At 43.5% G+C, this 26,009-nt stretch overlaps 1 protein-coding gene and 1 pseudogene across 7 annotated transcripts in view; one reads left to right on the forward strand and one right to left on the reverse strand.

Moving 5' to 3' along the window:
• The first annotated feature begins 8,151 nt into the window (after positions 1-8,151).
• The window catches only part of SETDB1 (SET domain bifurcated histone lysine methyltransferase 1), a 39,201-nt gene continuing 21,343 nt past the window's right edge, over positions 8,152-26,009 (forward strand). For all 7 annotated transcript variants that reach the window (XM_021674282.2, XM_021674285.2, XM_021674284.2 and 4 more), the window contains exons 1-7: positions 8,152-8,307; positions 9,808-10,078; positions 13,181-13,332; positions 21,970-22,004; positions 23,208-23,307; positions 25,085-25,210; positions 25,374-25,575. In XM_021674282.2, coding sequence (XP_021529957.1) covers positions 9,819-10,078; positions 13,181-13,332; positions 21,970-22,004; positions 23,208-23,307; positions 25,085-25,210; positions 25,374-25,575 — 875 coding nt within the window. In that variant the 5' untranslated portion in view covers positions 8,152-8,307; positions 9,808-9,818. The remainder of the gene's footprint in view (positions 8,308-9,807; positions 10,079-13,180; positions 13,333-21,969; positions 22,005-23,207; positions 23,308-25,084; positions 25,211-25,373; positions 25,576-26,009) is intronic.
• Positions 10,220-10,938, reverse strand: LOC105724224 (small ribosomal subunit protein uS5-like; annotated as a pseudogene).

A 26,009-nucleotide genomic window follows, 5' to 3' on the forward strand; every position in this document is an offset into this window, starting at 1 on the left:
CTCAAGATAAATTCATCCTGAATTATCTAGATGAGTCTTAAATCCAATGACAATTGTTCTTATTAAAAATAAATAGAAGAGGAGAAGACACAGGGAGACAGAGAAAAAGGCCATGTTGAACACACAGAGAGAGATTGGAATCACGCAGCTACGAGCCAAGGAACCCTTGCCTGGAACCATCAGAAACTAGAGGGAAGAAAGGATTCTCCCCTAGAGATTCTGGTACCAATATGGTCTTACTAACACCTTGATTTTTGACTTCCGGCCTTCAGAACTGTGGGAAAATAAATTTTTGTTGTTTTAAGGCATGCAGGGTGGTAAGTTGTTATGGCAGTCATAGGAAATTAATATATAATATATGATGATGCAGATGATGGTCACGATTCTGAACCTTTTTTTTTTTTTTGGGACAGAGTTTCACTCTGTCGCCCAGACTGGAGTGCAGTGGCATGATCCCGGCTTACTGCAACCTCTGCCTCCCAGGTTCAAGCAATTCTCCTGCCTCAGCCTCCCAAGTAGCTGGAATTACAGGCATCCGCCACCACGTTCAGCTAATTTTTGTATTTTTAGTAGAGACGAGGTTTTACCGTGTTGGCCAGGCTGGTCTCAAACACCTGACCTCAAGTGATCCACCCGCCTCAGCCTCCTAAACTGCTAGGATTATAGGCATGAACCACTGCGCCCAGCCTCCAGGGATCTTTTAAGAGCAAAGGGAAGAAAATCATAGCCCCTACTCTCCAAAGTCTGAAGTTATGGAACTCTGATAGAGTGGTCTATGAGCCATCTTGCAGGGAAGCTTACAAGAGAATTCACTAGAAAGAAAGGGAGCACCTAAATTGCCGAACAAGACTCAACATGGGTTTGGCTGAAAAGGATTGGTTTTAGTACAGCAGGTGATGGAGAATCAAGGCCCTCACATCCAGCCACAATGGCCTAATATTCAAGTCAAGAGTAACCTAGCATATGAGTATGAATTGAGAGCCATAACCTTGGAATCTAACTGGGAGGGCATCACTTGGGCTTATGCAGGGACTTGGACCAGCAAGCAGCCACTTCAGTGGAGACATGTATCCATGGGACCATGCTGGACTGGGTTTTAACAGCAATACCACATGGTACAGAGACACAATTCTAACCATGCACTGTTAGCAGAGATCTGGTAATTGGTCTGTTTCTGACTCCTGGATGTGGGACTGCCCCCTTCTTTAGCTTGAGTAAGCCTCCAGGATTCTTTGAAAATGGAGACAGGAGAATCAAAGCCTTCACCAGAAGATACTAGACTTTGTCTGCACCACGACAAGGTACTGTATTGTATTGGTTAAGCTGGCAGGGAGGTAAAGATAGGATGTGGGGAGGAGGACAAAAGAGATACATGATTTGATTTGATGAAAAGAAACTCAGGGCAAGGTGCAGATCAGGTGAAAACCAGATTAGGATTGATGTCAGCTATGTTGGTTTAGTGTGGAAAAGTAAAATAAAAATAAAGGCCGGGCGCAGTGCCTCACGCCTGTAATCCCAGTACTTTGGGAAGCCGAGGTGGGTGGATCACCTGAGGTCAGAAGTTTGAGACTAGCCTGGCCAACATGGTGAAACCCCATCTCTACAAAAAATATAAAAATTAGCCAGGTGTGGTGGCAGGCGCCCGTAATCCCAGCTACTTGGGAGGCTGAAGCAGGAGAATTGCTTGAACCCAGGGGGCGGAGGTTGCAGTAAGCTGAGATCATGCCACTGCACTCCAGCCTGGGCCACAAAGTGAACTCCATCTCAATAATAATAATAATAATGTAGACTTGGCATGCTGGCTCACGGCTGTAATCCCAGCACTTCATGAGGCTGAGGAGGGAGAATCACTTGAGGCCAAGAGTTTGAGAGCACCCTGGGCAATATAACAAGACCCTAAGACCCCATCTCTAGTGACATGTGCCTTGGAGGAGGCTTAGGCAGGAGGATCCCTTGAGCCCAGGAATTCTTTTTTTTTTTTTAAGTTGGGGTTTCATCATGTTGGCCAGGATGGTCTCGATCTCCTGACCTGGTGATTCACCCGCCTCTGCCTCCCAAAGTGCCGTGATTACAGAGGCGTGAGCCACCGTGCCGGCCTGAACCCAGGAATTCAAGGTTATAATGAGCTAGAATTATGTCACTACACTGTAGTCTGGGAGCCTGGGTGACAGAGCAAAACCCTGTCTCTAAAAAACAGAAAGTATTACTGAATTTACAAAATTTTTGAATGAGTTGCCAAGATTTAAAACACACTTTCATACAAAATATAGATTTTTAAGTTCACTTGAAAAATGGGCATATCTAGTAATACTGTATTGCACGGGACAAAAATTAGCTGAAGCTAAGTAACAACTGTTCCCTGTAGGTGAGATATGGACTACCTAGGTGGTCACGGTCCTCACCTGCCGCGCTTGGCTCCTTTACATTACTTTCCTGGTGTCTGCAACCTTTGAGTTTTCAATCCCTAAAAAGTTCTTTAGTCTTGATTCTGAGATCACTCAACAACGTTTAGATTATGATCTAATTTCCTTTGAGTCTATGTGCAAAGAAAGGATCATTTGGCATTCCAAGATATTGACCTCTGTTCTGATTTCTCAGTCAAGTATTAAGAAGGCTGTGGTTGTGAGCTGGGCACGGTGCCTTATGCCTGTAATCCCAGCACTTTGGGAGATTGAGGCAGGCAGATCACTTGAGGTCAGGAGTTTGAGACCAGCCTGGCCAACATAGTAAAACCCCCATCTCTACTAAAAATACAAAAAATTAGTCAAGTGTGGTGATGCATGCCTGTAATCCCAGCTACTAGAGAGGTTGAGGCAGGAGCAGGAGAATTGCTCGAACCTGGGAGGCAAAGGTTACAGTGAGCTGTGATCATGCCACTGCACACCAGTCAGGGCAACAGAACAAGACTCCATCTCAAAATAAAAAAAGAAGTGTGTGGTTGTGGTTTTCCAACATATATAATGAATTATAGGAGTGAATATGCTGAGCACACCAACATCCAGTTGGTGTATCAGTTCTTTATTACTTTATAGTAATAATAGCAATGAATTGTGTATTACAATAATTTGTAAATTTTAATAATGTGAGTCACTTATTCAGGGTCTGATTACTTCTGACTAGAGTTAGTCTTTAGAGCTGGGTGTGGTGGAATGCACCTGTAGTCCTAGCTACTTGGGAGGCTAAGGCAGGAGGATCTCTTGAGCCCGGGAGTTTGAGACCAGCCTGGCCAACATAGTGAGACCTTGTCTCAAAAAAGAAAAAAAAATTCTGATTCGGTATATCTTGAGTGGGACCAGAAATTTAAAATTTCTAACAAGCTCCCTGACTGCACATTAAGTAGCCTTAGAAGACACCTCCTGAGTCCCCTCTGCTGATATCTACAGGACTGACCACTTCAGCTTTCTCAGGGCAATGAAGAAATCAGACAAGAATGGAAATCAGACTAGAATATGATGAGCCAAAATAGTACTATTTCTCTTAAACATTTCCCATTCCTCATTCTCCACCCCACCTGCTCCTAATAATGGAATGCTGAAAGGATGTAACTAGTAGAAATATAATTCAATCAGAGCAAAGATAAAGGGAAATTTTTTATTCATCCTATATCAAGGAGCACCAGATGTGCAGGGGCAATATATAAGGCTCTAGGGAAAACAAGGATGATTAAGACAGGATCTCAGCTTTGAGCTGTTCACAAACTAGCAGAGGAGACAGGCATACGGTGATAACTCACAAGTGGCATGCACTAAAATAATGGAAGCACAGAGGCAGAAGTTAAGTCTTTAGAGGATGAGTGATGATCTAGGACAGTGATTCTTAAATTCTGGGCTCAGGACCAGTAGCATGGGCATCAATCACCTGGGAAAATGTTAGACATGAGGATTCTCAGAGTGCATCCAGACCCACTCCAGCAGTGGGTGTAGGGCAGCCAGCTGGTTTAACAAGCCCTCCTTGTCTGGGCACAGTGGCTCATGACTGTAATCCCAGCACACTGGGAGGCCCAGTTGGGTGACTCACGAGGTCAGGAGTTCGAGACCAGCCTGGCCAACATGGTGAAACCACATCTCTACTAAAAATACAAAAATTAGCCGGGCATGGTGGCGCATGCCTGTAGTTGCAGCTACTCGGGAGGCTGAGGCAGAAGAATTGCTTGAACTCGGAAGGTGGAGGTTGCACTGAACTGAGATCATACCACTGCACTCCAGCCTGCGTAACAGAGCAAGATTTCGTCTCAAAAAAAAAAAAAACTTATCAGAGAAGACATTATTTGAATTTTAGAAAATTAATATTTTACTAGACAGAGAAAGGGAGGGGAAATTCTAGGAGGTAGACCATGATGAATAAAGATGTGGAGATATAAAAGTGAAACATTTAAACTTGTTGGAAAACAGCACATAATCAGAAGTGTGAAGAGAGGGGCAGGAAATACAGCCAAAGAGGTAACTTGGGGCCAAATTATGAAGAGCCTCAAATTTTATACTGTGACCATATACACTTGTAATGATCACTTGAGGTCAGGAGTTCGAGTCCAGCCTGGCCAACATGGTGAAATCCCATCTCTACTAAAAAATACAAAAATTATCCAGGTGTGGTGGTGAGCGCCTATAGTCCCAGATACTTGGGAGGCTGCAGCAAGCGAATCACTTGAACCTGGGAGACTGAGGTTGCAGTGAGCCGATATCGCACCACTGCACTCCAGTCTGGGGCAACAGAGTGAGACTCCATCTCAAAAAAAAAATAATAGGAAGAATAGAAAAAGAAAGAAGATGAAACAAGCTACACTGAATAATGGTTCAAGACCACAAAGTGCATGGCCAAACTGCCCAGCTCTGTCACTTTTTAGCTCTGTGGCTTTGGAAAATTTATGTGCCTCTGTTTTCTCATCCATAAAAAGGGGACAATAATATTAGTTCTTACCTCATAGGAGAATTGTGAAGTTTAAATGAGTTAATAACTGTCAAGTGCTTAGAACAGTTCCCGGTATATAGCAAGTATTCAATAAATATTGTGTATGTGTGTGTGTGTGTTCAGGGAGTAGTATGTCTAAAATTTCTAGCTCAGGTTAGAAGGTGATACCATGGCTGGGAGCAGTGGCTCATGCTTATAATCCCAGCACTTTGGGAGGCTGAGGCGGGTGGATCATGAGGTCAGGAGTTCGAGACCAGCCTGATCAACATGGTGAAACCCCATCTCCACTAAAAACACAAAAATTAGCCGGGCATGGTGGTGTGCACCTTATAATCCCAGCTACTTAGGAGGCTGAGGCAGGAAAATTGCTTGAACCCAGGAGGTGGAGGTTGCAGTGAGCCTAAATTGTGCCACTGCACTCCAGCCTGGGCAACAGAGCGAGACTCCTGAGTCTCAAAAAAAAAAAAAAAAGGTGATACCATGATGAAACGAGTTTAGTACGTGATGAATTTCAATTATCTGGAGGAACCCTTCACTTCTCCACACCTCAATTCTTGCTGTCTTAATTAGAAATAGGCACTTAGGGTGGTCCCAGGAAACTGGTGAGCAGGTGAAATGAGCATAGGTGAAAATGTGGTCAACAGGAGAGAATTTGAAGGACTTGGCAGTTCTGGCCGCTTGGGCCCTGTTTCCAGCCTCACACACTAGGTTCTGGTTGGGACTTTTTAAAGGAAACGTAGATTCAATAACTAGTAAAGTTAATGTAAAGACAGCTGAACAAATTAAAGCAATGATAAGACACTATGGTAGTTCAGAAATGCTGGTTCATCAGATACACCAGGTTCTCCCTCCTTCCAGGGGTAAGATAACTGCTCTTCCTGGCCCCCTTGTGGTTGCGTAGGATTTTGTGATTCATTCAGGCCAATGAGTCGTAAAAATTAGTGTCTTGGGTCTTTTTGCTAGTGTGAGTTCCTCTAGCATTCTTTCCCTCTGGCATTACTATTCATCAGTGTGGGTTCCCCAGTAGCTATCATAAGCAGAGCCCCACCATGCCTGCCAGAGATGATTATGTAGTGTGAGCAAGAAACACACCTTTTGTTTTGTTTTAAGCTACTCAGATTTTGGAGTTGTTTCCACAACATAACCTAGTCTATCCCTATACCAATACTGTTTTAACACATATCAAGTTCTTTAAAATTAAGTAATTAGGCCAGGCATGGTGGCTCATGCCTATAATCCCAGCACTTTGGGAGGCCAAGGCGGGTGGATCACGAGGTCAAGAGATCGAGACCATCCTGGTCAACATGGTGAAACCCGTCTCTACAAAAACACAAAAATTAGCTGGGCATGGTGGCACATGCCTGTAGTCCCAGCTACTCAGGAGGCTGAAGCAGGAGAATTGCTTGAACCCAGGAGGCGGAGGATGCAGTGAGCCGAGATCACACCACTGCACTCCAGTCTGGGCAACAAGAGCGAAACTGTCTCAAAAAAAAAAAAAAAAAAATTAAGTAATTAATACTTAGTACTAATGGGGATGTGGGGAAACACTTTTAGATTTGCTAGCAGGAGTAATGATTCTTACAACCTTTTGGAAAGGTAATTTGACAGCAGATTCTATTAAAATGGAAAAGGGCTGGGCGCGGTGGCTCGCACCTGTAATCCTAGCACTTTGGGTGGCCAAGTTGGGGAGGGGTCACCTAAGGTTGGGAGTTCCAGACCAGCCTGACCAACATGGAGAAAACCTACTCCACTAAAAATACAAAATTAGCCAGGCGTGGTGGCACGTGCCTGTAATCCCTGGGGCTACTGGGGAGGCTGAGGCAGAAGAATAGCTTAAACCGGGAGGTGGAGGTTGCGGTGAGCCCAGCTCTCACCATTGCACTCTAACCTGGGCAACAAGAGTGAAACTCCGTCTCAAAAAAAAAAAAAAAATGCTGGTAGAGGGGAAGGGCCAGGCACAGTGGCTCACGCCTGTAATCCCAGCACTTTGGGAGACCGAGGGGAGAGGGAGTGGGTCATTTCAGATCTCGGAGTTCGAGACCAACCTGACCAACATGGTTTAAACCCCGTCCCTACTAAAAATACAAAAAACTAGCCAGACGTGGTGTCGGGCGCCTGTAATCTTAGCTACTCCGGAGGCTGAAGCAGAATTGCTTGAACCCAGAAGGCGGAGGTTGCAGTGAGCTGAGATTGTGCCATTGCACTCCAGATTAGGTGACAAGAGCGAAACTCAGTCTCAAAAAAAAAAAAAAAGGAAAAAAGTGCATATTATTTTACTTAAATTCCATTTTGGGAAATCTTTCCTTTTTGCTTTGATTTTGAGACGGAGTCTCGCTCGATCACCCAGGCTGGAGTGAAGTGGCAGGTTCTCCTCTCACTGCAGCCTCTGCTCCCGAGGCTCAGGCGATCCTCCCGCCTCAGCTCTGGAATTGCTGGGAAGGCAGGTGCGAACTACCACACCTGGCTGTTTTTTTCCCTTGTATTTTGAGTGGAGATGGGGTTTTACCGTGTTGCCCAGCCTGATCTAGAACTCCTGAGCTCAAGCGATCCTCCCGCCTCGGCCTCCCAAAGTGCTGGGATTACAGGCGTAAACCACCGCGCCCGGCCTGGGGAATCTTTTCTACAGAAATAAAAGTACTACCTCAAAAGGATTTTTATTTTTATTGTTGCGCTATTTGTAGGGGCTGAGAACGGAAAACAATCTAAACAAATATGGTTAACCATACTATTCAAATGTTAAAAATACAAGTTTTACCTTTTCTATTGGCTTCAGGTAATGTCCACATATTAAATGAAAACAAAAAAATCTACATACAGGAACTAGAAAATTAAGCTGTGTTACCTGAAAGGAGTGGAGTGGTAAGTGATGGGGCCAGAGAGGATATTATCACGTTTTTCTTACTACATCTTGATAGCCTTTACAATTTGTATCACTTATATAACAAAACAAACTTAAGTAAAACCGAGAGAAAAAAGCTCTAAACCAACGAGTGTTACCCCAAGTCTTTACGCAATGAATGCGGTAATGTGGCCACCAGTCGAGGGTGGTAGGAGAGGCGGAGCCTCGGTGATATACTTCTGGCCACGCCCACTTTGCTCTGCCAGTCGCTGCTCACGTGTGTTTAACGCATGCGTGGTTACCTTAGTGTGCGTTGCCTCAGAGGGGCACCCCGCGGTTTTGGATTTGACCCCGCCAGGCTACCGTCGCGGTGACCGGAACGGCATTAGAGGTTTGCTTCCGGGCGTCTCTTTTGCTTCCCCTTCCCTCCATCACGCTTCCTCCCCTCCCCCTCCTCCCGTATCCCTTCGCTTTCGCTCTTTTCCGTTGAGGCCGACCCCTGAGTCGTGAGTCTGGGGTCTGGTTGGTGAAAAAGAGCCCTTAAAACTGGAAGCAGGGAGGTATGGGGAATACTGTTAATTGATTTATTTGGTGACCAAAGGCTTATCTGGGATGTTTTGTTTGTGGGAAGAGGTCTGGCGAGGGTGGGAAGGAAGTCTCCCGAGGCGAGCGGGGGCGGGGCTGAACTGGGTTTGCGGATGGATGGGACGCACCCCTAGAATGGGTAGCACTGGGGTGGGATGGTGTGTGGGCAAAGGAAAATGGAGGCGCTGAAAATCAGATTTGCTTTAACAGTTTGATTAAAAAAGCATTTCACACAAATGTGTGAAGTATTTGGATTGTGGATATTAGGTAGCCACGTTTTATTCCCAGGTTGCTTTACTTCTCTGGAGAAACCTTTTTGCTGCAAGCTTTTGTGTGCTTGAGTATTATAGACTTTTTAAAAAGTTAATTTCCACATGAAAGCAAAGTAATGTAAGGGACACAACTAATGAAGGAGAAAATAGGCCACACGTGGTGGCTCACGCCTGTAATTCCAGCACTTTGGGAGGCCAAAGCGGGCAGATGACCTAGGTTGGGAGTTCGAGGCCAGCCTGACCAACGTGGAGAAACCCCGTCTCTACTAAAAATACAAAAAATTAGCCGGGCGTAGTGGCGCATGCCTGTAATTCCAGCTACTCTGGAGGCAGAGGCAGGAGAATAGCTTGAACTCGGGAAGTGGAGGTTGCGGTAAGCCAAGATTGCCCCATTGCACTCCAGCCTGGGTAACAAGAGCAAAACTCCATCTCAAAAAAAAAAGAAAGAAAGAAAGAAAGAAAATATTGAATTAGTGAGTTACAGATCAACTCTGTCCCCAGGTGGGGGTTTTGTTCAAATTAGGCATAACATGCAAAGATTTATCACAATAGTTAAGGAACACATATAGACCACAAAAATACCACCTTCTGCGTTGATTCTCTTCAGTTTTCCAAAGCATTGTTTTTAAAGTTTTGTTTGTTTTGAGACAGGGTCACCTAGGCTGGAGTGGATGGCACAAACACAGCTCAGTATAGCAGTCTCTCCTGGGCTCAAGCGGTCCTCCCACCTCAGTAGCTGGGCTTAATGGCATACAGCACCACACCTGGCTGAGTAGCTGGGCCTAATGGCATACACCACCACACCTGGCTAATTTTTGTATTTTTTTTTGTAAAGATCAGTCTTGCCATGTTGCCCAGGCTGGTCTCGAATTCCTGCCCTCAAGTGACTCTCCTGCCTCAGCCTCCAAAAGTGCTGAGATTACAGGCACAAGCCACTGTGCTGGCCCAAAACATTATTTTCAGTAGCTCCCTCCTGCATAATGAATGTTTTCCATGTCCTCTCAAACTTTTAAATGTTATTCAGGCCTGCTACTGTATAGCAGAAAAATCTCAGCATCAGATTCTGGGGAATGAAGAGGGAGACCATGGACTGTTTGAATAAATAACAGGCAGCGGGGTAGAAATGAGCTTTATTAGGGAATCAGTTCTCTATCGATTGTGGTTATAAGGACTCCAGTTTAATTTGTTTTCTGTTCCATGCAGAGGACAAAAGCATGTCTTCCCTTCCTGGGTGCATTGGTTTGGATGCAGCAACAGCTACAGTGGAGTCTGAAGAGATTGAAGAGCTGCAACAGGCAGTGGTTGAGGAACTGGGTATCTCTATGGAAGAACTTCGGCATTTCATCGATGAGGAACTGGAGAAGATGGATTGTGTACAGCAGCGCAAGAAACAGCTAGCAGAGTTAGAGACATGGGTAATACAGAAAGAATCTGAGGTAGCTCATGTTGACCAGCTCTTTGATGATGCATCCAGGTGAGAACTACATAGACAATAGAGGGAAATCTCTCCATTGGGAGACATTTTTAGGGCATAATTGTTCATGACATTGTACTAAGCATTTATTTTTATTTTTATTTTTATTTTGCAATGTTAATTCACTTTATTTTTCTTGTATAAAAACCCTATGTTGTAGCCACAGCTGGAGCTTGGGTCCTCTGCACGAAGACTCTGGTGTGGGTCTTGACGAGGTGGTCAGTGAATTCCTGATAAGGAGACATGGTGAATACAGTCTCCTTCCAGAGATCGGGGGTCAGGTAGCTGTAAGTGATGGCATCAAAGGTAGCCTTGGCGAAGTTGCCCAAGGTGGCAGTGCAGCCCCTAGCTGAGGTGTAGCAGTCATCGATACCAGTCATCATGAGCAGCTCCTTGGGCACAGGTGCTGAGACGATGCCAGTGCCCTTGGGCGCGGGGATAAGGCACACCAGCACAGAGCCACAGCGACCTGTCACCTTTCAAGGGACGGTGTGGGGCTTGCCAATCTTGTTCCCCCAGTAGCCTCTGCACACGGGGACAATGGTGAGCTTGGCCAGGATGATGGCCCCACAGATGGCAGTGGCCACCTCCTTGGAACACTTAACACCCAGACCGACGTGACCATTGTAGTCCCCAATAGCAACAAACGCCTTGAACCTGGTGCGCTGGCCAGCACGGGTCTGCTTCTGCACCGGCATAATCTTCAAAACCTCATCCTTGAGAGAGGCTCCGAGGAAAAAGTCAATGATCTCAGATTCCTTGATGGTCAGAGAGAAGAGAGAGATCTACTCCAGAGATTTAATCTTCATGTCTTTGACCAGGCGGCCCAACTTGGTAACAGGCATCCACTCCTTATCCTCAGCTTTGCTTCCGCGAGCTCCGCGGCCTCAGCCCCGGCCCCGACCCCGTCCACGGCCGCGACCCCAGCCCCAGATACCACTGCCGAAAGCTCCGCGGAAGCCACCGCGGTTCCCCATCCCAGGGCCCCCAGGGCTGCTGCACCACTGCATCACCCACCCCACTGCCCCCACCCCCCCCACCCCCCACCCCCGCTGCTGCACTGGCGTCATCTGCCATTTGGTGTTTTATCGGAGAAGCAGCTTATTTTAATTTTTTTAATTTGATTTTTTTTTTTTTTTTTTGAGATGGAGTCTCACTCTGTCACCCAGGCTAGAGTGCAGTGGAGTGATCCCAGCTCACTGCAACCTCCACCTTTCAGGTTCAAATGATTCTCCTGCCTCAGCCTCCTGAGTAGCTGGGCTTACAGGCACCTACCACAATGCCTGGCTAATTTTTTGTATTTTTAGTAAAGACAGGGTTTTACCATGTTGGCCAGGCTGTGCACCAAGAATTTTATAATTTATGAAGTACAGATGTTTAGAACTTATTCTTCCCTCAAAGTTAATGGTCAAAAATCTGACCTCACAATCAGCCATAAATAGAACTTTCATCTGTCAGCAGCTGATATATGATCAGCAGTAAGGGAGTCCAAGTCTTAAGTCCCTTCCCCTTCTTCCTTCTGTGCTCTATCTTAGAACAATTGCTTGTTCAGGGAGTGAGGATTATAAAGAATTTCTGTCTTATGTAACTTTGAAGCATTATTAAGTTCTTATACCCCTAAAAGTTATTTTTGGTGATCTAGTTGTCACTTAGAATACCTTTTTTGTTTTTTTTGAGACGGAATCTCGCTCTGTCTCGCCCAGGCTGGAGTGCAGTGGCGTGTTCTCGGTTCACTGCAGCCTCTGCCCCCCAGTTTCAAGCAGTTCTCCTGTCTCAGCCTCCCGAGTAGCTGGGACTACACGTGTCCCACCACAACCAGCTAATTTTTGTATTTTTTGTAGAGATGGGGTTTCACCATGTTGGCCAGACTAGTCTTGAACTCCTGACCTCAGGTGATCCGCCCACCTCGGCCTCCCAAAGTCCTGGGATTACAGGATCGAGCCACTGCACTTGGCCTACGTTTTTTATTTTTATTTGTTTTTTTGAGCTGGAGTCTCACTCTGTCACCAGGCTGGAGTGCAGTGGTGCGATCTCAGCTCACTGCAACCTCCACCTTCCAGGTTCAAGCGATTCCCCTGCCTCAGCTTCCCAAATAGCTGGGGCTGCAGGTATACACCACCACACCTGGCTAATTTTTTTTTGTATTTTAGTAGAAACTGTTTCAGTGTGTTGGCCAGGATGGTCTCAATCTCCTGACCTCATGATCCGCCCCCCTCAGCCTCCCAAAGTGCTGGAATTACAGGCATGAGCCACTGCACCTGGCCCATTTTCTTTTCTTTTTTTTTTTTAAAGGCAGAGTCTTGCTCTGTTGCCCTGGCTGGAGTGCAGTAGTGCGATCTTACTCACTGGAATCTCCGCCTCCTGGGTTCAAGCAAGCACATCCAGCTTATTTTTGTATTTTTAGTAGAGATGGGATTTCACCATGTTGGCCAGACTGGTCTCGAATTCCTGATCTCAAGTGATCGACCTGCCTCTGCCTCCCAAATTGCTGGGATTACAGGCATGAGCCACCACTCCTGGCCAGGATACATTTTCAGGTAACAAGATAAATAATGAGGTAGGTTGAAAGTACTGAACTTTGAGCTTATTTTGGATTTTTGAGGAACTAGTCTGGAAACTAAACCACTATTTAAAACATTTTTCAGCCAGATGCGGTGTCTTATGCCTGTAATTCCAGCACTTGGGAGGCCGAGGTGAGTGGCTCACCTGAGGTTAGGAGTTTGAGACCAGCCCGGCCAACATGGTGAAACCTGTCTCTACTAAAAATACGAAAATCAGCTGGGTGTGGTGGCAGGCACCTGTAATCCCAGCTACTCGAGAGGCTGAGGCAGGAGAATCGCTTGAACACAGGAGGTGGAGGTTGCAGTGAGCCAAGATCTCACCATTGCACTCCAGTCTGAGCGACAAGAGCGAAACTCCATCTCAAAAAAGAAAACATTTTTCTATAGGAAAAGCATTCTAAATTCTAAACAGAGACACTTTGGAATGTGGCCCATTTAAATTGAGGATAATCTATACTTAAATATATATAAATTATAATGGATTCTATACCTATACTCCCTCTACTGGCTTTGACCTTTTCTACATGTGTTCCAATATTAGGGCAGTGACTAATTGTGAGTCTTTGGTGAAGGACTTCTACTCCAAGCTGGGACTACAATACCGGGACAGTAGCTCTGAGGATGAATCTTCCCGGCCTACAGAAATAATTGAGATTCCTGATGAAGACGATGATGTCCTCAGTATTGATTCAGGTAAAGGATGAGCTTTTGATAGGAAAGTCTCAGGATTGAAGTTGAAACACTGGAATATAAGCAAATAGAAGATAACAGAAGAGAGGAGAAACCATTGTCACTAACTTCATATTTCAAATTGCCTGAGTTGGCTATTAGAGAAAAAAAATGCAACATTGTTAGTATCATAGATGTGCTCTATGTGCTATACCCTGATTGCATTACTTTGCTTTCCTTATTCTGTGTAACCCCTGGAGTACTCCATCAAAGAGTGGAATTGCCAGGGAAGTGTATGTTTTATTGCTAGGATATAAAAAAATACAGTTGGTTTTTGTGTGTTGATCTTGCAGCCTGCAACCTCATTAAACTCACGTAGCTCTAGAAGCTTTGTGTTGATTGCATGAGCCACTGCACCCAGCCGATTCCTTAGGATTTTCTAAAACTAATTCATGCAAATAAAGTCTATTTTACTTCAACCTCTCTACTTTGGATATCTTTTATTTTTCTTTTCTTACTGTATTCACTAAAACCTTCAGTATAATGTTGAATAAAAGTTATAAGAGCAGGCCAAGCACAGTGGCTCATACCTGTAATCCTAGCACTTTTGGAGGTTGAAGAGAGAGGATCCCCTGAGCCCAGGAATTTGAGACCAGCCTGGCCAACATAGCAAGACTTCATCTCTAATAAAAATTTAAAAATTAACCAGGCATGGTAGTGCACTCCAGTAACCCCAGCTGCTTGGGAGGCTGAGGTGGAAGGATATCTCTCTTTTTTTTTGAGACAGAATCTTGCTCCATTGCCAGGCTGGAGTGCAGTGGCATGATCTCACTCACTGCAACCTCTGCTTCCTAGATTGAAGCAATTCTCCTGCCTCAGCCTTCCAAGTAACTGAGACTACAGGCTCACGTCACCATACCCAACTAATTTTTGTATATTTAGTAGAGATGGGTTTTTACCATGTTGGCCAGGATGGTCTCAATCTCTTGACCTCGTGATCCACTTGCCTCGGCCTCCCAAATTGCTGGGATTACAGGCGTGGGTCACTGCACCCAGCCTGGAAGGATCTCTTAAGCACAGGAGGTTAGGCTGCAGTGAGCTGCGATCATGCCACTGCACTCCATCCTGGGTGACAAAGCAAGACTCTTCCAAAAACAAAAAAAGTTTTAAGTACAGATATCCTTTTCTTCTTTCTGATGTTAATACAAAAGCATTTGGTTTTTAACCATTAATTATGTTAGCAGTAGGTTTTCTGTAGATGCCGTTTATCAAGTTAAGGGAAGCACTTTCTAATCTAGTTTGAGAGTTTTTGTCATAGCTGAATTGGATTTTGTGTTTTGTCAAGCTTTTTCTGTATCTTTTTCCTATGTTCCTTTGGTCATTTATCATATTAAGAATGCATTACAGGTCGGGCGTGGTGGCTCTCGCCTGTAATCCCAGCACTTTGGGAGGCCAAGGCAGGCAGATAACGAGTTTGAGAGATTGATACCATCCTGGCCAAAATGGTGGAACCCTGTCTCTATTAAAAAAAAAAAAATGCATTACAGTGGTTGGTTTTTTTTTTGGATGTTAAACCAACCTTGCATTCCTGGAGTAAACCAGCCTTGGTCTTGATGTATAATTCTTTCTATATATTGCTGGATTGGATTTGCTGATTTTTAAAAAAAAAAGTCAATCTTGGCTGGATGCGGTGGCTCATGCCTGAAATCCCAGCATTTTGGGAGGCCGAGGTGGGCTGATTGCTTGAGCCGAAGAGTTCAAACCAGCCTGGGCAACATGGTGAAAAACCCCTTCTGTAATTAAAAAAAAAAAAAAAGAAAAAACAATTTTTTTTGCATCTATTTCATGAGGGCTGTTGGTTTGTAGTTCTGTTGTGGTATCCTTGTTTGGCTTTGGTAGTAGGGTAATGTAGGCCTTATAAATTAGTTGAGAAATGTTCCCTCCTGAGTTTGTATGGAATGATACTTCTTCCTAAAAAGTTTGATAAATTCAATTCAATAGTGAGGCCATCTTGGCCTGGACTTTTCTTTATGGATTTTTAAAATCTTTTATTTTGGAATAATTTTAGATTTACAGAAAAATTGAAAAAGTAATAGAGTTCCTGTATATCCTTCATCTAGTTTGTCATAGTATTAATATGTTACCATGGTACATATGTTAAAACTAAGAAGCAAGCATTGGTATATTACTTGTATGTAAATTCCAGGTGTTATTCAGCTTCTGGGCTCTTACTGTTCTGTGATCTAATCCAGGATACCACATTAAATGTGTTGTGGGAAGGTTTTTAATTGCTAATTCATTTTCTCTACCTGATAAATGTCTATTAGATTTTGTTTTCCTTCTCAGATTGGTTTTGATAAGTTGTGTTTTTCTAGGACTTAGTTCATTTCATCTAAGTTGTCTAATTTATTAGCATAAAGTTCACAGTATTCCCTTCAATCACCTTTAATATCTGTAGATTCTGTAGTGATGTCTTATCTTCATTTTCATAATATTGATTATTCAGATCTCTCTGTTTTTCTTCTCTTTGGCTAGTCTATCTAACATTTATGAATTTTTTTCTCTTTTTCAAATAATTATCTTTTGGTTTTGTTGGTTTATTTTCTTTACTGCTTTCTGTTTTCTGTTTCATTGATTTCCAATGTGATCTTTATTACTTAAAAAAAAAAAAAAAAGGCAGGTTTCACCATGTTGGTCAGGCTGGTCTTGAACTCCCGACCTCAGGTGATCCACCCGCCTTGGCCTCCAAAGTGCTTGGATTACAGGCGTGAGCCACCATGCCCGGCCTATTTTTCTTCCTTTTACTAACTGGGTTTGATTTTATAGCCTCTCAAAGTGGAAGATTACAGTATTGATTTTAGACCTTTCTTCTTTTCTAATAAAAGCTATAAAACATTTTCCCTTAAGCATTGCTTTGCTGCATCTCATAAATTTCTTTTCCATACAGTGTCACTCTCAGCATATCATACATTTTTTAATGTTGTGTTTTCAGCTTCATTCAACTTGGCATCATTTTTAATTTTCCTTGTGGTTTGATTTCTGACTATTTGGGGATTTTTTTAGATTTCTTTCTGTTGTTAATTTTTTTATTTTACTGTGGTCAGAGAATATTCTTTGTATAATTTTAGTCTTTTTGAATGAATGAACAAATTGATTGATTGACAAGGTCTCACTCTGTTGCCCAGGTGAAGTGTGATGGCATGATCATAGCTCACTGCAGCCTCAGCCTCCTGGGCTCAAGTAATCCTCCCACATCAGCCTTCTGAGTAGCTGGAACTATTAAGTGCATGCCACCACACCCAACTGTTTTTTTATTTTTTAGTAGAAGAGATGAGGTCTCATTATGTTGCTCAGGCTGGTGTCAAACTCCTGAGCTTAGGCAATCCTCCTGCCTTGGCCTCCTAAGGTGCTGGAATTATAGGCATGAGCCACCATGCCTGGCCTGTTTCGTCTTTTTTTTCTTTTTTTTTGAAACAGAGTCTCATTCCGTTACCCACGCTAGAGTGCAGTGGCACGATCTCACTGCAACTTATGCTCACTACAACCTTTGCCTCCTGAGTTCAGGCAATTCTGCCTCAGCGTCCTGAGTAGCTGGGACTACAGGTGCATAGCACCGCACCCAGCTAATTTTTGTACTTGTAGTGGATATAGGGTTTCACCATGTTGGCCAGTCTGGTCTCGAACTTCTGACCTCAGGTCATCTGTCTACCCCAGCCTCCCAAAGTGATGGGATTACAGGCATGGGTCACTGTGCCCAGTCCTGTTTCTTCTTTATTGCCTTCAAGTCAAACAAACATTTCAGAAAACCACTGTTGTTCTGATTTTTTTCTTTTTTTTGAGATGGAGTTTCACTCTTGTTGCCCAGGCTGGAGTGCAGTGGTGTGACTTAGGCTCACCCCAGCCTCCACCTCCAGGGCTCAAGTAATTCTCCTGCCTCAGCCTCCCAAGTAGCTGGGATTACAGGTATGTGCCGCCACGCCCGGCTAATTTTGTATTTTTGGAAGAGACAGTTTCAAACTCTCAACAGGTGATTTGCCTATCTCGGCCTCCCATTGTGCTGGGATTACAGGTGTGAGCCACCGTGCCTGGACTTTTTTAGCTTTCTTAAAAGGATGGCATCTTTACCTAATCATAATCTATTACAAATTAATACTTAATTCTGGTAAAAATACAGCAACTTTGCACCAGCGTACTTCCACTTTCACTCTATTCCTATGTGATATTATTGTCAAATATATTATATCTACATGTTTAAAGCCAATAATTTAGTGTTATAATTACTGCTTTAAGCAGTGTCATGTTTAAAGAAGGTAAAGGAAGAAAAGAAAAAATACATATTTACCCAGATGTTTATCATTTCTGTTGCTCTTCATTCCTTCCTGTGGATCTGAGTTATCATTCAGTCTCATGTTTTTCTACCCAAATGATTTCCTTTAATTTTTTTTGCAGTACAGTTCTGCTGACAGTGAATTCTCTCAATTTTGTTTACCTGGGATATGGAATTTTTTTTTTTTTTTGAGATGGAGCTTCACTGTTGTTGCCTAGGCTGTAGTGCAGTGGTGAGATCTCAGCTCACTGCAACCTCTGCCTCCCAGGTTCAAGTGATTCCCCTGCCTCAGCCTCCTGAATAGCTGAGACTACAGGCATGTGCCACCACACCCAGCTAATTTTTGTATTTTTAGTAGAGACAGGGTTTCACCATGTTGGTCAGGCTGGTCTTGAACTCTTGACCTCAGATGTGAGCCACTGTGTCCGACCCTACATGGGATATAGAATTCTTGATTCAGAGGGTTTTCTTTCAGCACTTCAAATATGCTGTCCCTGTGCCCTCTGGCCTCTATTTGATGTAAAGTCAGATTAAATTATTTTTGTACCATATATATGAGTCAATTTTGTCTTGCTGCTTTTAAGATTTTGTTTGTCTTCTGATGTTAGTTTGACTAGGATGTATTTAAGTTCTCTCTTAATCCTACTTAAGGTTCATTTAACTTCTTGGATGTGTAGATTCAAGTTTTTCATCAAATTTGGAAGTATTTCATCTATTATTGCTTCATTTTTTTTTTCTGTTCCCTTCCATGTCTCCCTGTTTTCTGGGATTTCCATTACATATATGGTGGAATAGTTTAGCTAGTAAGGTGAACGCATTTAGAGTTACATTTAGCTCTGACATCTCCCTTGGCTTTGATTTCTTCAGCATTGTGTTGATGGGTAATGATTAGTTCATTTGCTTATTGCAGCATGGTATTCCATTGTATGAATATGCCACAATTTATCAATTTTCCTGATTGTGGACATTGATGTACATTTTTTGAGATTATAGATGACGCTACTGCAGATAATTCTTGTACATGTCTCCTGATGCACATGTGCAGGAATCTTTTTAGTGTCTATACTGTTAGAGAGTCACTAGTTCTTAGGATATAGAAACCTTAACCTTATTTGATTTTTTTTTTTTGACTGTGTCTCACTCTGTAACCCAGACTGGAGCACAGTAGTGCTATCATAGCTCACTGCAGCTTCAGCCTGCCAAGTAGCTGAGACTTCAGGAATGTGCCACCATACCTGCCTGATTTTTAAAAAAATTTTTGTAGGTTGCTCACAGTGGCTCACACCTGTAATCGCAGAACTTTGGGAGGCCAAGGCAGACAGATCACCTGAGGTCAGGAGTTTGAGACCAGCCTGGCAAATATGGTGAAATCCCATCTCTACTAAAAATACAAAAATTACCTGGATATGGTGGTGGGCGTCTGTAATTGCAGCTACTGAGGAGGCGGAGGCACGAGAATTGCTTGAAACCAGGAGACAGAGGTTGCTGTGAGTAGAGATCAGGCCACTGCACTCCAGCCTGGGTGACAGAGCAAGAATCTGTCTCAAAAAATATATATATATACATACACACATATATGTGTATATATATATAGTGTTACCACCCAATGAATTATTATGCAGCCACTAAAAAAAAAAAAAATGACAAACAGGTGAACTTTGAGGACATTATGCTAAGTGAAATAAGCCATTAACAAAAAGACAAATACCATATGATTCCACTTACATGAGATATCTAGAATTCAATGGTGGCCGCCAGGGGCTAGAGGAAGGGGAAAATGGAGAGTGTTTAATAGGTACAGAGTTTCAGTTTTGCAAGATGAAAAGAGTTCTGGAAATGGATGGTGGTTATGGTTGTACAACAATATAAATATACTTAATACCACTAAATTGTACACTTAAAAATGATTAGAGCCAGGTGTTGGCTTTTGCTTGTGATCCCAGCTACTCAAGAAGTTGAGGCAGGTGGATCTTAAATAAACCCAGGAGTTCAAGGCCAGCCTGGGCAACTTAGGGAGAACCTGTCTCTTAAAAAAGACAATCACAAATGTTAACAAGGATATGGAGCAATTGAAACCCTCATAAATTGCTTATAGAAATACAAAATGCTGTAGCCACTTTGGAAAACAGTCTTTTGGTTCGTCAAAAGGTTAAAAATAGATTTACCATATGACCCACCCACTCCTGGCCATATATGCCCAAGAGAAATGAGAACATATGTTGATGTAAAAACTGATATACAAATGTTCATGTCAGCATTATTCATAGTAGCCAAAAGTAGAAACAGCTAAAATGTTCATCAGCTGATGAATGGATAAACCAAATGTGGTATACACATACACCCATGTGTTGACTACCATAGGATATTATTCAGCCAAAGAAAGGAATGAAGGGGACGGGTGCAGTGGCTGATGCCTGTAATCCCAGCACGTTGGGAGGCCAAGGCGGGCGGATCATGAGGTCAGGAGTTCAAGACCAGCCTGGCCAATGTGGTGAAATCCCGTCTCTACTAAAAACTTAAAGATTTAAAGATTAGCTGGGCATGGTGGCATGCGCCTGTAGTCCCAGCTACTCGGGAGGCTGAGGCAGATGAATCGCTTGAACTCTGGAAGCAGAGATTGCAGTAAACGGAGATCACACCACTGCACTCCAGTCTGGGCAACAGAGCAAGACTCCGTCTCAAAAAAAAAAAAAAAAAGGAATTAAGTAGTGATACATGGTACAACATAGGTGAACCACATATTATATAATTCTCTTTATATGAGATCTTCAGAATAGGCAAATCCATAGATACAGAAAGTAGATTCGTGGTTACCAGAGTTTAGGGGATGGAGGAATGGGAAATGACTGCTATAGGTATGAGGGAATTTTTGGAGTGATGAAAGTTTTCTGGAGTTAGATAGTGATGATAGTTTAATTACTAAAAACCATTGAATTACATATTTTTTTTTTTGAGACAGGGTCTTACTCTGTCACCCTAGGTACAGGGGTTTGATCACAGTTTACTACAGCTTCAGCCTCTCCTAGCTCAGATGATCCTCCCACCTCAGCCTTCTGGGTAGCTGGGACTATAGGCGCACACCACCACACCTGCTAATTTTTGTTATTGTTCTTGAGACAGGGTCTCACTCTGTCACCCAGGCTGGAGTGCAATAGTGCAATCTCAGCTCACTGCAACCTCCACCTCCTGAGGTCAAGCAATTCTCCTGCCTGAGCCTCCCGGGTAGCTGGGATAACAGGCACCTGCCACCACACCCAGCTAATTTTTGTATTTTTAGTAGAGACGGGGGTTTCACCATTTTGGCCAGGCTAGTCTGGAACTCCTGACCTCAGGTGATCCGCCTGCCTCGACCTCTCAAAGCTCTGGGATTACAGGGGTGAGCCACCATTCCCAACCTTTTTTTTTTTTTTTTCGGTAAAGACAGGGTTTCACTGTGTTACCTAGGCTTAAACTATACATTTTTGTTTATTATTATTTTTTGAGACTAAATCTTGCTCTGTCAACCAGGCTGGAGTACAGTGGCGCAATCTTGGCTTATTGCAGCCTATGCCTCCTCGGTTCTGGCAATTTTCCTGCCTCAGCCTCCTGAGTAGCTGAGATTATAGGTGCGCACCACAACGCCCAGCTAATTTTTGTGTTTTTAGTAGAGACGGGGTTTCACCATTTTGGCCAGGCTGGTCTGGAACTCCTGACCTCAGATGATCTGCCCATCTTGGCCTCCCAAAGTGCTGGGATAACAGGTGTGAGCTATCATGCCTGGCCTAATTTTTTTTTAAGAGACAGGGTCTTGGGAGGCCAATGCGGGGGATCACAAAGTCAGGAGTGTGAGACCAGCCTGGCCAACATAGTAAAACCCTGTCTATACTAAAAATACAAAAATTACACGGACATGGTGGTGCACGCCTGTAATCCCAACTACTCAGGAGGCTGATTCAGGAGAATCGCTTGAAACTGTGAGGTGGAGGTTGTGGTGAGCTGAGATTGTGCCACTGTACTCCAGCCTGGGCAACAGAGCGAGACTCCATCTCAAAAAAAAGAGAAAGAGACAGGATATTGCTCTGTTGCCTAAGCTAGTCATGAGCTCCTGGCTCATGTAATCCCCTCAACTAAGCCTTCCAAGTAGCTGGGATTACAGGTGTGAGCCACCACACCTAGCCATTTACTAGGTCTTTCCAAACCCTCTCAGTACTTTATATTTGTATGTATACCTATATCAAGATTATTTTCAGTTATTATTGATAATGCTCCCATAATGCTTTTAAGTAAGTTCTTGATTTATCAGAAATTTCTATGTGTAAGTCTCTTACACTCACTAGAGTTCTTCTTGTCTATAGGTGATGCTGGGAACAGAACTCCAAAAGACCAGAAGGTAAGTTAGGATGGTAAGGGAAGGGTGAGAGATAAGAATATGAAAATAGGAGAAATTTTTAGACTGACCATTTAGTCAGTCTAGCTGTCAACATCTAATCATTCACCCTGTAATCAGCCCCTTGTGTTGTAGTCCCCTAACAGACGTTTTAAGAATTCAAAAAGAAGTTAGCAAAAAATTCATTCACTAGAAAGAAGTATTGTATGAAAGTATAATTTAGCAGTGTTTGCTAGGTAAATTGAGCAAGAAAAACTTCCTAATGTTGAAACATTGATTTTTGAACTAGGTTTGTAAACAAGGGCAGCTTTGGGCCAGGCGCAGTAGTTCATGCCTGTAATCCCAGAACTTTGGGAGGCTGAAGCGGGTGGATCACTTGAGATCAGGAGTTTGAGACCAGCCTGGCCAACATGGTGAAACCCCGTCTCTACTAAAAAAATACAAAAATTACCAGGGTGTGGTGGTACGCGCCTGTAATTCTAGCTACTTGGGAGGCTGAGACAGGAGAATTGCTGGAACCAAGGCAGTGGAGGTTGCAATGAGCCAAGATTATGCCACTGCACTCCAACCTGGGCGACAGAGCAAGACTCTGTCTCAAAAAAAAAAAAAGCTGGGCGCGGTGGCTCACGCCTGTAATCCCAGCACTTTGGGAGGCTGAGGCGGGTGGATCACGAGGTCAAGAGATCGAGACCATCCTGGCCAACATGGTGAAACTCCGTCTTTATTTAAAAAGAAAAAAAAAAAGCTGTACACATTGGCTCACGCCTATAATCCCAGCACTTTGGGAGGCTGAAGAGGGCAGATCACCTGAGGTCAGGAGTTCAAGACCAGCCTGACCAATATGGAGAAACCCCATCTCTACCAAATATACAAAATTAGCCTGGCATGGTGGCACATGCCTGTAATCCCAGCTACTCAGGGGGACTAAGATAGGAGTATCACTTGAACGCAGGAGGTGGAGGTTGTAGTGAGCCAGGGTTGTGCCATTGCACTCCAGCCTGGGTAACAAGAGCGAAACTCTGTCTCAAAAAAAACAAAAAAAAAACAAACAGAAAGGGCAGCTTTGCTGGACAAAGTAACCATAAGCTTCCAAACATAACTCTTATTCAACTCATTCCATTTTGGTTTTTTTGATATACAAGTTGTGTTTTATTCTGAAGTTATTTTAACCCATGTTACTGTTTCAAAACTTGTTTTCCCCTATAGCTCCGTGAAGCTATGGCTGCCTTAAGAAAGTCAGCTCAAGATGTTCAGAAGTTCATGGATGCTGTCAACAAGAAGAGTAGTTCCCAGGATCTGCATAAAGGTTAGGGTCAAAAAATACCTGGGTACAGATGGGAGGTGAATTTTTATAGAGATCTTAAGTCTTGTGTCTGCTGATTGTTTGTGACATGCCAGACTCATTATCTTTAGTAGTTATGAGATCCCAGTTACACTGATGGTGATCTTCCAGTCTGTGATGGTTTTATTTCAATACCTCTTTAGCATCCTATGTTTAGGCTGTTTTCCATCCTCATGACTACTTCTTCCAGGTGGAGATTAGGAAGAAGAGAGTAACTCAGACTCTTGTTACAAAGAGGTTTGAGGCCAGGTATGGTGGCTCACATCTGTAATTCCAGCAGCTTTGGGAGGCTGAGGCAGAAGGATCACTTGAGGCCTAGCATCAAAGACTAGCCTGGGCAACAGCGAAACCCCATTTCTACAGAAAAATGTTTTAAAATTCTCCAGGTGGATAGTGTCAGAAAAAAATAAAGCACATAAAATAAAAATTTTTAAATTAGGGGCCGGGCGCGGTGGCTCAAGCCTGTAATCCCAGCACTTTGGGAGGCCGAGGCGGGTGGATCACAAGGTCAAGAGATCGAGACCATCCTGGTCAACATGGTGAAACACCGTCTCTACTAATACAAAAAATTAGCTGGGCATGGTGGCGCGTGCCTGTAATCCCAGCTACTCAGGAGGCTGAGGCAGGAGAATTGCCTGAACCCAGGAGGCGGAGGTTGCGGTGAGCCGAGATCGCGCCATTGCACTCCAGCCTGGGTAACAAGAGCGAAACTCCGCCTCAAAAAAAAAATTTTTTTTAATTAGCTTGAGCTGGACGTGGTGGCTCACACCTGTAATCCAGGCACTTTGGAGGCCAAGGCAGGTGGATCACCTGAGGTCGGGAGTTCAAGACTAGCCTGACCAACATGGTGAAACACCCCATCTTTTAAAAAATTTTTTTAAAAAATGGAAAAAAAAAAAATTAGCTTGGCATGATGGTGCACACGTGTAATCTCAGCTTCTCAGGAGGCTGAGATGGAGAATTGCTTGAGCCCAGGAGTTTGAGGCTGCAGTGAGCTGTGATTGTGCCACTGTACTTCAGCCTGGAAACAGAGCAAGAACCTGTCTTTAAAAAAAAAAATTGAGGAAAGCTTTGTAGATTAGGGCTATTCATAGATATCCTACAGGAAAATGATTTATAAATGCTGCTTAGCATTTAAGAGTTACTGTTGCTGTTAATAAAGAGTTGGAAACATTTATTTGGTAAAGTGAAATACTCTTTTTTTTTCTTGTTTTTTTTTGGTTTTTTTTTTTGAGAGAGTTTTGTTCTGTCAGTTCGGAGTGCAGTGGCACGATCATGACTCTCACTGCAGCCTCTAACTCCTGGGTTCCAATGATCCTCCTGCCTCAGCCTCCTGAGTAGCTAGGACTACAGATGCGTGCCACCACACTAGCTAATTTTTAATTTTTTTTTTTGTAGAAATGGGATCTCACTTTGTTTCTCAGATTGGTCAGCACTCCTGACCGCAAGCCATCCTTTCACCTCAGCCTCCTAAAGTGGTGGAATAACAGATGTCATCCACTCCCAGCCCTGGGATATTCTTGAGTTACATGTGGACTTCATTTATTTCAGTTTTTCCTGTTAGTATAAACAATGGAGTTATCTGTGCGTTGTATTTCTGCCTTTGGCCAAGGAAGCCACAAAAGTGGCTAGGTATAAAAAATTACCCCATCTTCCCTGATTACCTGACTACCCTCTTTACCTTCCCATTCTCTACCCAACCTATATCATAACTCTTAGAATAACTTTCTTTCTTCTATAGGAACCTTGAGTCAGATGTCTGGAGAACTAAGCAAAGATGGTGACCTGATAGTCAGCATGCGAATTTTGGGCAAGAAGAGAACTAAGACATGGCACAAAGGCACCCTTATTGCCATCCAGACAGTTGGTATGTGCAGACTTAGAGGAACCACTCATTAAAGGCAACCTGCACCCTCCACCGCTGATTGTTTCTTTTCCATGTAACCTTCCCATTTGTCTTTCACATAGCAGCCAGGATTTATACAGAAACTGGCAGTTTTAAAAAATATTTATCTTTCCCTTTTACTCAGGGCCGGGGAAGAAGTACAAGGTGAAATTTGACAACAAAGGAAAGAGTCTACTGTCGGGGAACCATATTGCCTATGATTACCACCCTCCTGCTGACAAGCTGTTTGTGGGCAGTCGGGTGGTCGCCAAATACAAAGATGGGAATCAAGTCTGGCTCTATGCTGGCATTGTAGCTGAGACACCAAACGTCAAAAACAAGCTCAGGTACCTGGACAGAGGACTGTAAAGGGGTGGAGGCTGGGAGCACAGCACCTGCCCTGTCTGTGCCATAGACCAGATCTCACAATTAGCTTTTGTGTTCTTAGTCCCTAGTGGACTGAAACCCTTACTCTTTCTTGACCACAGGAATCATGTGGATGATTCTTTCTCCCTCTTCTTTTTTTTTTTTTTCTTTTTCCTTTTCTTTCCTCAAAGAGAAAACTAGGAAGAGAATAATCAAGAGTGATTAATATCAGGGGAATAGGGGATTCACATAGAAGAAAGAAATGGAGACTAAATGGTTAGCAGCAGCATAGGAATCTGATAGAGGAAAAATAATATATGTTTTTATTGGCTGGGCGCAGTGTCTCATGCCTGTAATCCCAGCACTTTGGGTGGCCGAGGCGAGTGGATCACTTGAGATCAGGAGATCAAGACCA

The sequence above is a fragment of the Aotus nancymaae genome, unplaced genomic scaffold (assembly GCF_030222135.1).
Source record: "Aotus nancymaae isolate 86718 unplaced genomic scaffold, 86718_ANA_hifiasm-v0.15.2.pri h1tg000108l, whole genome shotgun sequence".
NCBI classification, from domain to species: Eukaryota; Metazoa; Chordata; class Mammalia; order Primates; family Aotidae; genus Aotus; species Aotus nancymaae.